General features: G+C 42.3%; 1 protein-coding gene across 1 annotated transcript in view; it reads left to right on the top strand.

Moving 5' to 3' along the window:
• The window catches only part of ABCC4 (ATP binding cassette subfamily C member 4 (PEL blood group)), a 189,797-nt gene that overhangs the window by 150,853 nt on the left and 26,711 nt on the right, over window positions 1-12,233 (top strand). Inside the window, exons 25-26 of the mRNA XM_006211005.4 lie at window positions 451-642; window positions 8,401-8,556. Of these exons, the coding sequence (XP_006211067.1) occupies window positions 451-642; window positions 8,401-8,556 (348 nt within the window). The remainder of the gene's footprint in view (window positions 1-450; window positions 643-8,400; window positions 8,557-12,233) is intronic.

Below are 12,233 nucleotides of genomic sequence, written 5' to 3'. Positions count from 1 at the left end.
TGTAACAGAGCAAGAAGTAACTAATTATTAAATGAGGTTTAATAACCATCCAGTTCTAGTCTCCCATGACAGGTAACCCTTCTGTGGCAAAACACTACTGGTTGGGGTCCAAAAGTAGGCTTTCCTTTGACAAAGTTCACTTGTCTTTTAATATAGGTATGAAAAGTGGATCAATGAAACCTTAGTGTTCGTTCCTCTAGTTCTTCTAGTTTGAATATATTTAAGGAGGTAGCCATGATAAAAGAGTCAAGATAACGAACAAGTTAACAAATCATCAGTGCCCTTGTAAAAGCACTACCTCTGTCCTTTGGGGATGCTAAGACCTGAGATATTCCTAACCATATAATAGCAGGTATAAAGGTATGAACAAGAAGATCTCATTTACAGTCTCTGAACATCCAGAAACAAAAATCTCTGTTCCTAACCCATGTGATGTCATATGTGTTTCAGATGATTTCAGTGGAAAGGGTGATTGAATATACAGACCTTGAGAAGGAAGCGCCCTGGGAAAACCAGAAACGCCCGCCACCGTCCTGGCCCCAGGAAGGGGCGATTGTCTTTGACAATGTTAACTTCTCGTACAGCTTGGACGGCCCCCTGGTACTGAAGCATCTGACGGCGCTCATTAAATCTAGAGAAAAGGTTTGTTTCCGCCATTTGCCTATTTAAAAGTCCAGCTATAGATTTAGCACTGCATCTGTTGTTGGCTTGTCAGTGTGTCAGGGAGACTCTTTGTCCCTCATGGATCCAGATTAGATCAGCGACCCTGCAGGTGAATCTTTCTTGGAAACTGACCATGGAATGGTCATTTCTTTCCCTGTGTTGTGCCCTGCCTCATGGTGGTTGATGGGCCCTGGGTCTCCGGGTTAAAACTTAACCTGACCCAGGATACTATATTTTTACACCTGATTATTTATTTGAAGTCTTGGAAGTCAACCCTGGCTGCCTGTTGCTAACTTGCCAGTATCTCGTTCCTTTCCATCCTTTCTTTTTGGATTTCTTAAATCTTCTCTTCCTCCCTTGGTTCCCTTCGGTTGCAACCTTCCTCCTCTGTCCTTTTGCCCTTTTCCTCGAGTTGTCTTGACTAACACACACTCTGCTGTCTTCCCCCGCTTTCCCTCCCTTAGCCTACTTCTTGCTGAAGTGCAGATCTGATCTGTACTGGCCTGGGAGAGGTGCTGCTGGACCATAGCTCAGCCTCAAGTCCACTCCAGCCGGGGCTGCGTGGCCAGCTTGTAGCCACCTGGGAACAGCCCAGAGTCTATACCCAGCCATGGGCGAGGAACCAGGTCCCCCAGCTGGAGGCAGGGCTCAGAGAGCAGAAGGGTTTTGAAGAAGAGGCTAAACCAGAACAGACAAGGCAGTAGGAAGCCCTTCCCTACCTACCTCTCCAGCGAGAGTCCTGGAGTTTGTGTGACCCCTGCACCCGCGTCGTGTGTAGATTCACCCAGAGCACTGTGTCCTTGCTGTTCTAAACTTGTGCCCCCTGCCCCTCTACCCCAGAGTCCTTTCCCTTCTGTCACCTGACTGGTGAATACCTCCTCATTTTCAGAGTCAATGCTAATGCATCTGTTTCTGTGATACCCTCAATTGTAACTCAGCCCTTACATAATCTTTTAAGATAGGGTACATGGAACACCTGTGTTCATAGCGGCCAAAAGTTGGAAGCAACGAACTTGTTTATGATGAAAATGACCGATGAATGGGTAAACAAAATGTGGTGTATCCTTACAGCGAAATATTATTCAGCCTTAAAAAGAAAGGAAATTCCGACCTATAGATAAACAATATGAAATGAAATAAGTTACACACAAAAGGAACCAACAATGTATGATTCCACTTGTATGAGATCCTTAGAGTAGTCAAATTCATAAAGGAAGAAAGTAGAATGGTTGCCAGGGACTGGCCGAGGGGTGATGGGGAGTTGTTGTTAAATGGCTGCAGAGATTCTGTTTGACAAGGCAAAAAATATTTTGGCAGGACAACAATATGTATGTGCTTAACAATAAACTGTGAATTTTATGTTACATGTATTTTACCACAGTTGAAGTAAAAGATGGCAGCTGTGGCATGCTTTGTCATTTTAGTCTGTATCTCACAGTGCCCTGCGTCTTCTTAAGGTCTTATTTTTACCTTTGGTACCCAAATCGTGGAATTCTGCAGGGCATAGAGGGGGTGCTAAGGGTGCTGGCTGGGAGGGTGCGTAATACACGATAGGAGCAGTCGGTAACTGAAACATACACACAAGAAAACTTCATAAACAACCTATTACCCAGACTTGTTAAATACTTGAGGAACTGCTCTTTACAAACTCACTCCACCACAGACCCATCTAGTGGACTGTAGCCATCATTTAATGAATGATACCCTTGTGACATGAAAATGCGCAAGTGATACCCAGGAAGCAGCTTCAGTTAGTCACATGGCAAAAGCTCTCTCCTGATTGTTTCCAGATTCATTGCAGGTCTGGAAGTAGGTAAGGACTCCTGACTTGGGAAAACATTAACAGCAGTTCTTGATGAAATCCTGTGCCTGAGAGCACTGTAAGTGATGTGTGTTACCTAGCAGTCAATACATCCATCAGATTTCCTGTTGTAAACCTGATTTCATTAATTTGCACTCATCTTCAATTTGCCCCAAAGCCATAAAGCGCAAATTATCTAAGAAACTCAGTAGTACAACTTAGGAACATAGCAGATTTGTATTCTTCCATCTTAAAACCCCCAAATTGTAGGATCGTCTGAGATTCCAACATGGTCGGGGCACGTTGAATTTGGAACCTGCGTCAATGACTGCAGTGACTGAACTTCTGATTTGTGTCTTGGTCCACACACAGCATCACCATTCGCTTCATTTCTGTGTTTGGAGGTTGTCCCCGGGCAGCGGCGCCGCGAGGTGACGTCACTGCCCACGTACATCCCCGATTTCCTCTCCTGCCCTCATGTTCCCGTCCCTGTTACCCCGGGACGTGCCTTTGGGGTTGGACTTGGCTGAGAGCAGCTGCTGTGGGGGAGGTTGGAGGAGTGTGCCGGCCCAGCGGACGTGGGCTTTATTCTCTTTCCCTCATGTCCTCTGCTGTCCTGATTCCTGGAAGTCAGAGTCAACAGCGAAGTGTAATAGGTACTACTCAGGTTTCTAATGTACGGGAGAAATAGCAAGTAAAAATAAAGACCCAAAATGAGGTGAATAGTGTGCTAGGCTTTCTGGTGAGATTCTGAACATTGGCTGCATTTTTTCATTTAGATGATTTTGTGGTTGATTGGATCATTTTAGAGAGTACTGGGCCATTTTAAAGCATTTTCCTGCTCTCGAGGTAGATTGATTTTGGTTTGTTATTTTTTTTCCCCCTTACTCAGAGCTATTACTTGGATAATAGATTTTTACAGATGCTTGCTGGACCTTGCCATGATGTGTAAAATTGTTCATTTCCTACACTTTCTCCTTTTTTTTTTTAACCTAGTATTTTGTCAGAAGCCCCTCCCCTCACTCCCAGATTGTCCCACCTCCCCTGCCGGCCTCCTCATTCCTTGTGACTCAGAATGTGCTGTCAGGGCCAGCAGTTCCTGCACCACCTGGGAGCTTCTTAGAAAATGCAGACTCTCAGGTTCACGCAGACCTCTGGGCTCAGTCGCATTTGAACCTGACCTCCCCAGTGAAGGCCTTTCTCTCTGGTGGGCGATTTTCAATGACTGGTAACCTGTGATTTCCAGGAAACGTCCCTTGACAGTTTGGAATTGAGCTCCTGAATCACCCAAAACCCTCTGTGACTGAGCATGAGGCTCTGGAAAGTTCTGTGCCACTTACCCTACAGATTTTTTTATGTTTGTATTCTGCAAAGTGTGCCTTTACATTATAATCTAATTCTGTGTGACTCCAATGCATTTGTTTGCATCTTTTCAGTGCAGCCTGCCTTCATCACAGGCAGCTTTCACCCTGCTCGCTGGCCTTCCCCATGCCAGCCTCCTGTGGGGCTAGAGCTGTTCCAGCCCGGGCTCAGCCCTGGCTGGGCTCGGGGTCCGAGGCAGCCGAGCATAGCGGTGTGTGTGAGGCTCTCTCACCAGCTGGTGGGATCAGAAATTGAGTCTTGCTGCCCCAAGCAGGGCAGAAGGTCCTTGTGGCCTATTTCCCAGGTACCATGTGCCCCACTTAGCCGCAGGTTTCTCTCCCAGCCCAGCTGTGGGTGCCAGTTCTTTCTATTGACAGCCCACCTGACCTCAGGTATCTGGTACCCTCTTTGCTCAGAGTCGTTAGCCCTCTGGTTCCACCGCCATGTTGTTACTCGCCCGTATCTATGTCATGCAATAGGATCTATATGGCAGGCCTGTTCCTCTGACTGCAACTACACCTTTTCTCGCTATCTCTCTTCTAGCTAGACAGAAGAACATAGTAAAGTTTGAAGCCATCAGCAGAATGTAAAAGTGGCCAACAGACCAATGGATTTGAGTCCCATTCTGTGACTTATGGGCTCTGTTTTTTCAGGCAGACTAATTAATCTTAGAAGCTCGATCTTCTCTTCTGCAAAATGGAAGTGGTAGGACCTAACCTCGAGGGTTGTTGTACGACTAAAGACATGTAAAGCACCCAGTATGGAGACCAGCACAAGTAAATAAATGCTTGGACACAGATAGCTGTCATTTTCATAGGTCGTAAAATGACCATAACGACTTACACTGTGAAAATAGTTGTCTGACCCATGAAAATGAGGAGTGGGCCATTTGTAATCATATTTATGGCTCTAGGAGCCCTCTGCTGTGTCTCTCCATCCAGCTAATCCTATACCTAAACAATGTGGTAATAGAATTCCTGTAAATTTCTCCTGCCTGAGTTAAAAGCCTTAGCTCTCTCCAGAATACTTCTTTGCAAAGGACACCACAGGTAATACGAATAATACAAACTTGAATCCATCACAGATCCTGTTACCAGCACATACAGTCCAGTTGAAAAAATTCAAAAAGGATATACTAGCTTCAAAAGTCAGAAGACTGTCAAAATTTTTATAGAAGTTTAGAAAAAGATGACATAACATCCTTTTGGGTTGGGTGACGTCCATATGAAGGCTTAGGTAGAGCAATTCTGAGGAATTAGGCATGTGAAACTGTGATGTGTTGTCAGGATTTCAGCGGGTGGAAATTCATCTAAAAGAAATTCTGGAAGGTGGGACCTGCATAAGCAAAAGCGAGATGCCCCGATTCAGTGAATGAAGAACTGAGCACCTGCAGAGCATTCAGGGAAAAGGACCACCAAGTGTATAGCACATATTTTCATATTCAACCCTCACAACTACGTGGTAATCCCTAGGAAGCTGACTGGTGGAGATGAAGAATGAAGTTAGTGGGGACAGTTTTGTGGAAGCGACTTCCTGGGTGTCAAGTGATAGGCATAGAGCCTTTTTGCGAGTTTAATCTGAGAAGTGGGAAGACGCAGGGAACAGGGAGCCAGTATCCCTTGTGCAGCCCAGCAGGGCGTCGTGGGAAAGTGATTCCACTTTTTGGAATTGGACTGATGTCAATTAAAACAAAGTGATAACACCCAGGTTTGTGAATGTGGAGGGAAATGGGTGAGAATAGGAAATGCTATCATATTTCTGGGGGGTAGGTTGGCAGTACTTAACAGCCTCCTTTGAAAATGTTCGCACCTGTTTCTCACAATTCTGCATTGGATAATTTATCTCAAGGAAATCATTAAGATTGTTTGCAAAGATTCAGCTTCAGGGATATTTATCACAGAGTTATTTATAATAGCAAAGTATTCAAAACCGACTAAATACCCACAGGGGGTTTGTTACATAAGTGATCACACATTCTGTAATATGTACCCATTAAAGTAAATATTTTTAGGGAATCCTGAGAACAGATTACCACAACACGTTCATATTAATCACAGTTTATTTTATGAATATGAGCTTATATCTGTAAGAACGCACAGACACACAAAGCTTGAAAGAAAATACATCAACATCTTAAGAATGGTTTTATCATAGTGCTGGGGTGATGGCTAGTATTTATTTACTTTTCAAATTCATGTGCACCAATTATTAAGGAAAAGGTTTCTAGTTTGAAAGGTAATGCAGCCTTGAACTCAGGTGATGATTCTGGTCCTTAAAGTCTGAGTCATGGAAGTTCAGTCTTTGACTTGGCACGCTGGACTCAGGGAGACCTGGAAATAAGCTGGACAGTTGACCCCTGTGCCTGGGAGAGAAGTAATGAGATTGAACTGGGAAAGTCAGAAGAAGCGGCTGTCTTGTGTGGGGCGTTCAGTGCTAATCATGTTATGTTTGACACGTGAAGAGAGCTAGGAGCAAATGTCTAACAAGTTGGTGTGGTCTTCAGAGACCAGCCCTGGCCTGACTGGATAAACAGAAAGTCTCAAAGCAGGTAAAAGAAGACTGTCTTCAAGTGTCTTTGTGTCAGGAGTGTAAACTTAGTGATACTAGGGTACTCTCCACTTGCAATTGGTAAAACCCATTGGTGACTGGGAAAGATTCCCAGACAGTAATTTTGATGACCGAAGAGTAGATATAGTCACAGCTGGGCTTTCTTTCCCTTCCTTCCTTCCTTCCTTCCTTCCTTCCTTCCTTCCTTCCTTCCTTCCTTCCCTCCCTCACTCCCTCCTTCCTACTTTAAATTTTTTAACTTTAATTTTTTTTAAATTTAAGTACAGCCACTTACAATGCATCAATCTCTGGTGTACAGCACAGTGTCCCAGTCATACATATACATACACAGCTGAGTTTTCTGAGTTGCCTTCTCCTTAAACTCCTCACCGGAGTTTGGAGTTCCCAGTCTTGTCGTCGTGAGCAGCCTGCCTTCCGTCTGCATATCATGGCCCATTTACCCCAAGTCTACAAGTGTTCCAGTTTGCACACATGGATCAGTTCCAGGAGAGCTAATAGCATGGGAACATACGTTTTCACAGACATAGTTCTCACAAATCCGCAATATCTTCAAGGTTTGTCTGTATACAGGACACATGAGATATATATTTGTATATTTATGTGTACATATGTGTGTGTGTGTGTGTGTGTGTGTGTGTATATAATATGCCCTGGGACCTTCCTGTGCATGCAGAGAATGGCCCATCTATACTGTATATATTATGATTTACCATAAGGTACAAATGGCTACAAGATAAATGCACTAAAGCCACTTTTATTACATTTAATATGTATAAAGATAATTTTTTTTGAAATGCCTTTATTGATTTCACACACCAAGCTTTGAATCTTTGGAGGTATTCAAGTGAGAAAATGTGTGTAGTTTTCAGTGTATAATCAGTGCCCAGAAAGGTTTAGTTCTTTTCTTTTTAAAGCCATGAGTTTTTAAATTTTACTGAATTAATTTGCAAAGATTGAAAGCATATCTTAAGTCATCTCTTGGGAAACTCCCACTAGGGAATCTGCGGTTGGCCAACCTCATTGGTTAAAAAAACAAAAGCCAGTTTCAGGATACTTGTTTGAATGCATACAGCTAAAAGCAAGTTTTTACATTACAGTTTCATTTCTGACCAGCATTTTACCTGCATTATATTGATTCTTTGATCTTATTGTTAATGCACTTAATTTCCCTCTGCTTTGGTTTTAATAACTAGACTGATACTTAGTATGTATCATTCCAAGGGGCAGTTTTTAGGTATTAATTGGTTTGTAAAACGCCGTTTGAACTGCTGAGATGAAAGGTCCCAGGTAAATACCAAGTGTTGTTTGTGGTGCTGGTGTTGTTGATCTCATTATGTGTGTTTTGTGTACTTGCTACTGTCTTTTAAGACGCCGAGTCCTGTGTTTTGCAACTGGAAGTCATTTTCTGTCAAGACAGAGCATATTTAAGATGCCTACTATCAGGAAATGATTTAGTTTCTCTACCAGAGCATAATAATTCCTCTTAAATGATAGAACGCTGCCAAGCTGAATACTTGTTTGTATATAACACTTCTGACTAGACTTGTTGACATCTCTGTGAAATGACCCACCTAATTCTCAAGGTCAAAATACCCAGACAGCAGGAATAAAGCTAATTTAAAAGCTGACTTCTTACGAGCCCCTTAGGAGACTGCTGGCTTTTTACTACTAGTAGATTGATTCTGTTATTTGTAACTCTTCTTTGGACCAGAGGATCTCAACCAGAGGACATTTGTCAAGGTCTGACATTTCTAGTTGCCACATGTGGGGTTTTTTCCTGGAATCTAGTGGGTAGAGTCCACATATACGGCTATACAACCTACAGTACATGGGAGAGCGTGTCCCCAACAATGAATTATCTGGCCCCAAATGTCAACCGCCACACGGTTGAGAAGCTTTTAGACTACACCCTGTATAAAACCTCCAAAATGCATATTCAACAACAGGGGTTCTCCATGGTTTGTTGCCCATTGTTAATTCTTAATCCCTCCTGGATCTGGTTACAGGTCGGCATTGTGGGAAGAACAGGAGCTGGAAAAAGTTCCCTCATCTCTGCCCTTTTTAGATTGTCAGAACCTGAAGGTAAAATTTGGATTGATAAGATCTTGACAACTGAAATTGGACTTCACGATTTAAGGAAGAAGATGTCAATCATACCTCAGGTATGCATTTCATGGCATTCTCTTGTGTTCTAAAGCAACTAACTTTAATTGCTTTTAATTTGTTTTTTTTAATTGAATGAAAGTGTTGATCTTTTCCCCTCCCTAGTAGAGAATATTTTTAACAGCAGGTATTTTCAACACACACTTTCATCAGATCCTAGGTTTTGTTTGTCTTTTCATTTATTTGTCTTACATGCATGTGACTTAATAGCTTACCCAGATTTCTAGACTGAACCTTCCCCAGGTGCCACAGTTTTAGCCACTGATAACCAGATAATTCTGAGAACAAAATGATAGTTTGTTTCTCAATGGAAAAACAATGGAGAGGTTTCTACAGAGAAACATGGATTTTGTCTTGATGGAATTCTGCTGGTAGGAAGTAAAGATAACCTTTTCAAAGGTTATTATTAACATGGAGGACTTTCTGTTAAACTAGGGGGCTATGAGACTTAACAGGGTGTATCGATGCTTTTGGGAGACTTTCAGGATTCAGCCAGGAGTAGATGATTTTAACCAGGGAGGCAGTACAGGTTAGTGAGGAGGGACACGGGGCATGGAAGTCCACCTCTGTGCACCTCAGTATTCTGACCCTTACAAGGCAGCTAACAGTACCAGCTCCTCCTGCTGCTGTGAGGTCTAAATAGGTTAGTGCGTGTGGAGTGCTTCACGTAGATCCGGTTCGTGGTTGCTCTGATGACAGAGCTTTGAATTGATCATCTCTTCCTGGGCTCTGATTCTGTTTTCTTCTGTTCTGCTTTTTAAAGACTTTGAGAGAGTGTTTTGGAGACTGGATTAAATGCACAGTAGAGGCTCCTGTCATTCCTTGTGGTTCATTCACCCAACATAGTTCAGTGAATATTTATTGAGCAATTACTATCCTCCAGGTATATAGCCAAGGGCAATATAGGCCCCTTTCACATTGGCCTGGGCCACACATCTTCCATTCTGCCCTCTGCTTTGACAGGTTGGATCTTTTTTGTTTTGTTTTGTTTTTGTTTGTTTGTTTGTTCATTATTTGTTTAAATACTCTACCATCATGTGGCCATCAAAGGAAGCTCAGAAAAAACACCCTCTTGAGATGAGAAACACAGAGAGGAAACCAGGCAAAATGGGCCAGGAAAATGTGCTTCCTGGAGTGCGAGTGTAATGAGCTCTGAAATGCCTGTTTAACAGGAAGCATGCAGCACAAGGTACCCAAAGGGAGGAGTATGTGGACTAGTGAAGGAGTATGTGACTGGGTGCAGCTGTTGCTGCTGACCCCTGGCCTCTAAAATAACTGGAATTTAGTCTCAGTACTTTTGAAGTGAAGATGTTCCTTTTAGATCACAGTGAGATGCCATCTTACACCCTTAGTCTGTCTATTATCCAAAAATACCCCACAAGTGAAGGAATTGGTATCACTGTTCATTGCTGGTAGAAATGCAAAGTAATACAGCAACTGTGGAAAATGGGATGAGGGTTCCTCAAAAATATTAGAAGTAGAGTTATTATATGTTACAACAATTCCAATTTAGAGTATAAACCCAAAAGAATTGAAAATGGGATCTGAAAGAGATGAATGTAAAGAGAACATACCTATATATGAATGTTCATAGCAGCATTATTTGCAATAGCAAAAGGTTAGAAGCACCTAAGGGTTTTGACAGTTAAATGGAAAAACAGATGTGATATATACACAATGGAATATTATACAGCCGTTAAAAAGGAAAGTCTAACATGTGCTACAACATGGATGAACCTTGATGACGTTATGCAAAGTGAAATAAACTAGTCACAACAGACAAATAGCATATGATTCTACTTACATGAAGTACATAGTGGAGTCAATTCATGGAGAGAGCAAGTAGCATCGTGGTTGCCAGGGCTGCTAGGAGGGAAGAATAGGAAGTTGTTGTTTAATGGGTACAGAGGTTCAGTTTTGCAAGATGAAGGCAGTTCTATGGTTGGATGGTGGTGATGGCTTTACAACAGTGAATGCATTTAATACCACTGAACTATACACTTAAACATACTGCAAGTGTGAAATGTTATGTGTGTTTTACCACAATTAAAATTTTTTTATAAATATGTCCATTTCAGGAAAAATGAAATTTTCAGCACATACAGTCCTTATATTTCAAGTTTCTCTCTAGCTTTTATACTGGTGACTTAGAGATTACAGTAAAAAATAATTTTAGATTCCCAAGTTTTAGATTTTGATTGTACCCTTCTCTGAAATGGGCCACATAAGATTAGTTAGCAGAAATAATTGGTGTGTCTGTAAAGTCCTTTCCTATCCTTGGAGGAATGGATTTAGAAATGTGCCCTATATTACTTTTAATGCTTCTTAATAAGAAAAAGTCATATGCTGTGTACATAAAAGAACTCCATAAATGAAGAAATAACGTTAGATGATTCTTGGCTCTGCTAGTAATGTTTTGGAAGCACATCTGAGCAAAGACTGAACATACCTTGACATCACCAGGTTTTGGTTCTGTTCCATAGGTTTCCACCCTACTTTTTAGCATGCTCTGTGTACACACTGCTTGGAGCGTGCTTACAAAACAGTGCTGAGCTTTGTATCCATGCAGATAATGATCAGCAACCATTGTCCTCCTAGAACCTATAGTTTCTCACTGTCTATGCCTTTGTCTCCAAGGAGAAAGGTTGGTTGATTAAAGAGAGAGAATCTGAAGAGTCTGAGGAGTCCCAGGAAATCATTCAGGAGGCAGCCAGGGATAGAATGCTGAAGAGCTGAGACCGCGTCAACTTGACCCACGTTTTTATTCTGTCTCTGTCTCCTCTGACTGTGGGCCTTTGATGGAGTTGCTTGGCTCCCAAGCTTCATAGTCCTCGCCCTGTAACCAGGTCTGGGAATTACTGCTGTACAGATTTGTTGTAAAGGTGCAACTGGGTGAGAAAATATTTGTAGTCCACGCCGGGCCCTTGGGATCGCTCAGTCATAGTAATGATTATTATTATTAGGGATCGGGGCGCTGGCCTTTAGGATATTATTTCTACTTAAGTAAAAAGGGTAACACATTCTGGAATGGCTTTGGTCCTTAATTTCTGTTTATGTTTTTGTGATCCTTGGTGGTTTTCTTTACATTTATGGCTTATCACATAAACCGGGTAGTTTACATAAATTTAAAGAGTGAAGCAAAAGAAAAAAAAGAAAATCAACATACTAGGAGTTTTAGGGGAAAGTTTAGGAGAGAAATTTATCTTACGGTCTTTTCTCTCAGGAACAAGAGTCGAGAATATCACTGGCTCCCTTCCCACGAGGTTCTTTCCTGACCACTGCCCTGTTCCCACTGGTACTTTCCAGTCCTCCACCACAACCCCTGACTTTTTCTCGGCCCTCCTCACGTTCACGTTCTTGACTATTTCCTTCCTCTCCTGGATGACAGGGCCTGAGTCTCTCCTTTCTGTTGCTGTAGTGCTTGTTCCAGTCCCTCACCAATTACACAAATATCAGTAGTAATCCCTAACGTTGATGGAATCCGTAGCAAGTTTTAGCCTCTTTCCCTACCATCTCCCACTTAATCCTCACAACAATTCTCCTGATATCTTTATCTGAGAGATTTAAAAACTGAAGCACTGGGAGCTTAACCAGCTTATCAAGTAAGCAGCAGAGAAGGATTCAGATTTAATTTGGAGAAAGTCTCAACTCCAGAGCCAGAGTAGCTAACCGGTCT

The sequence above is a fragment of the Vicugna pacos genome, chromosome 14, assembly GCF_048564905.1.
Source record: "Vicugna pacos chromosome 14, VicPac4, whole genome shotgun sequence".
Lineage (NCBI taxonomy): Eukaryota > Metazoa > Chordata > Mammalia > Artiodactyla > Camelidae > Vicugna > Vicugna pacos.
The sequence above is the reverse complement of the archived record's forward strand: the minus strand, read 5'-3'. Positions and strand labels throughout refer to the sequence as shown.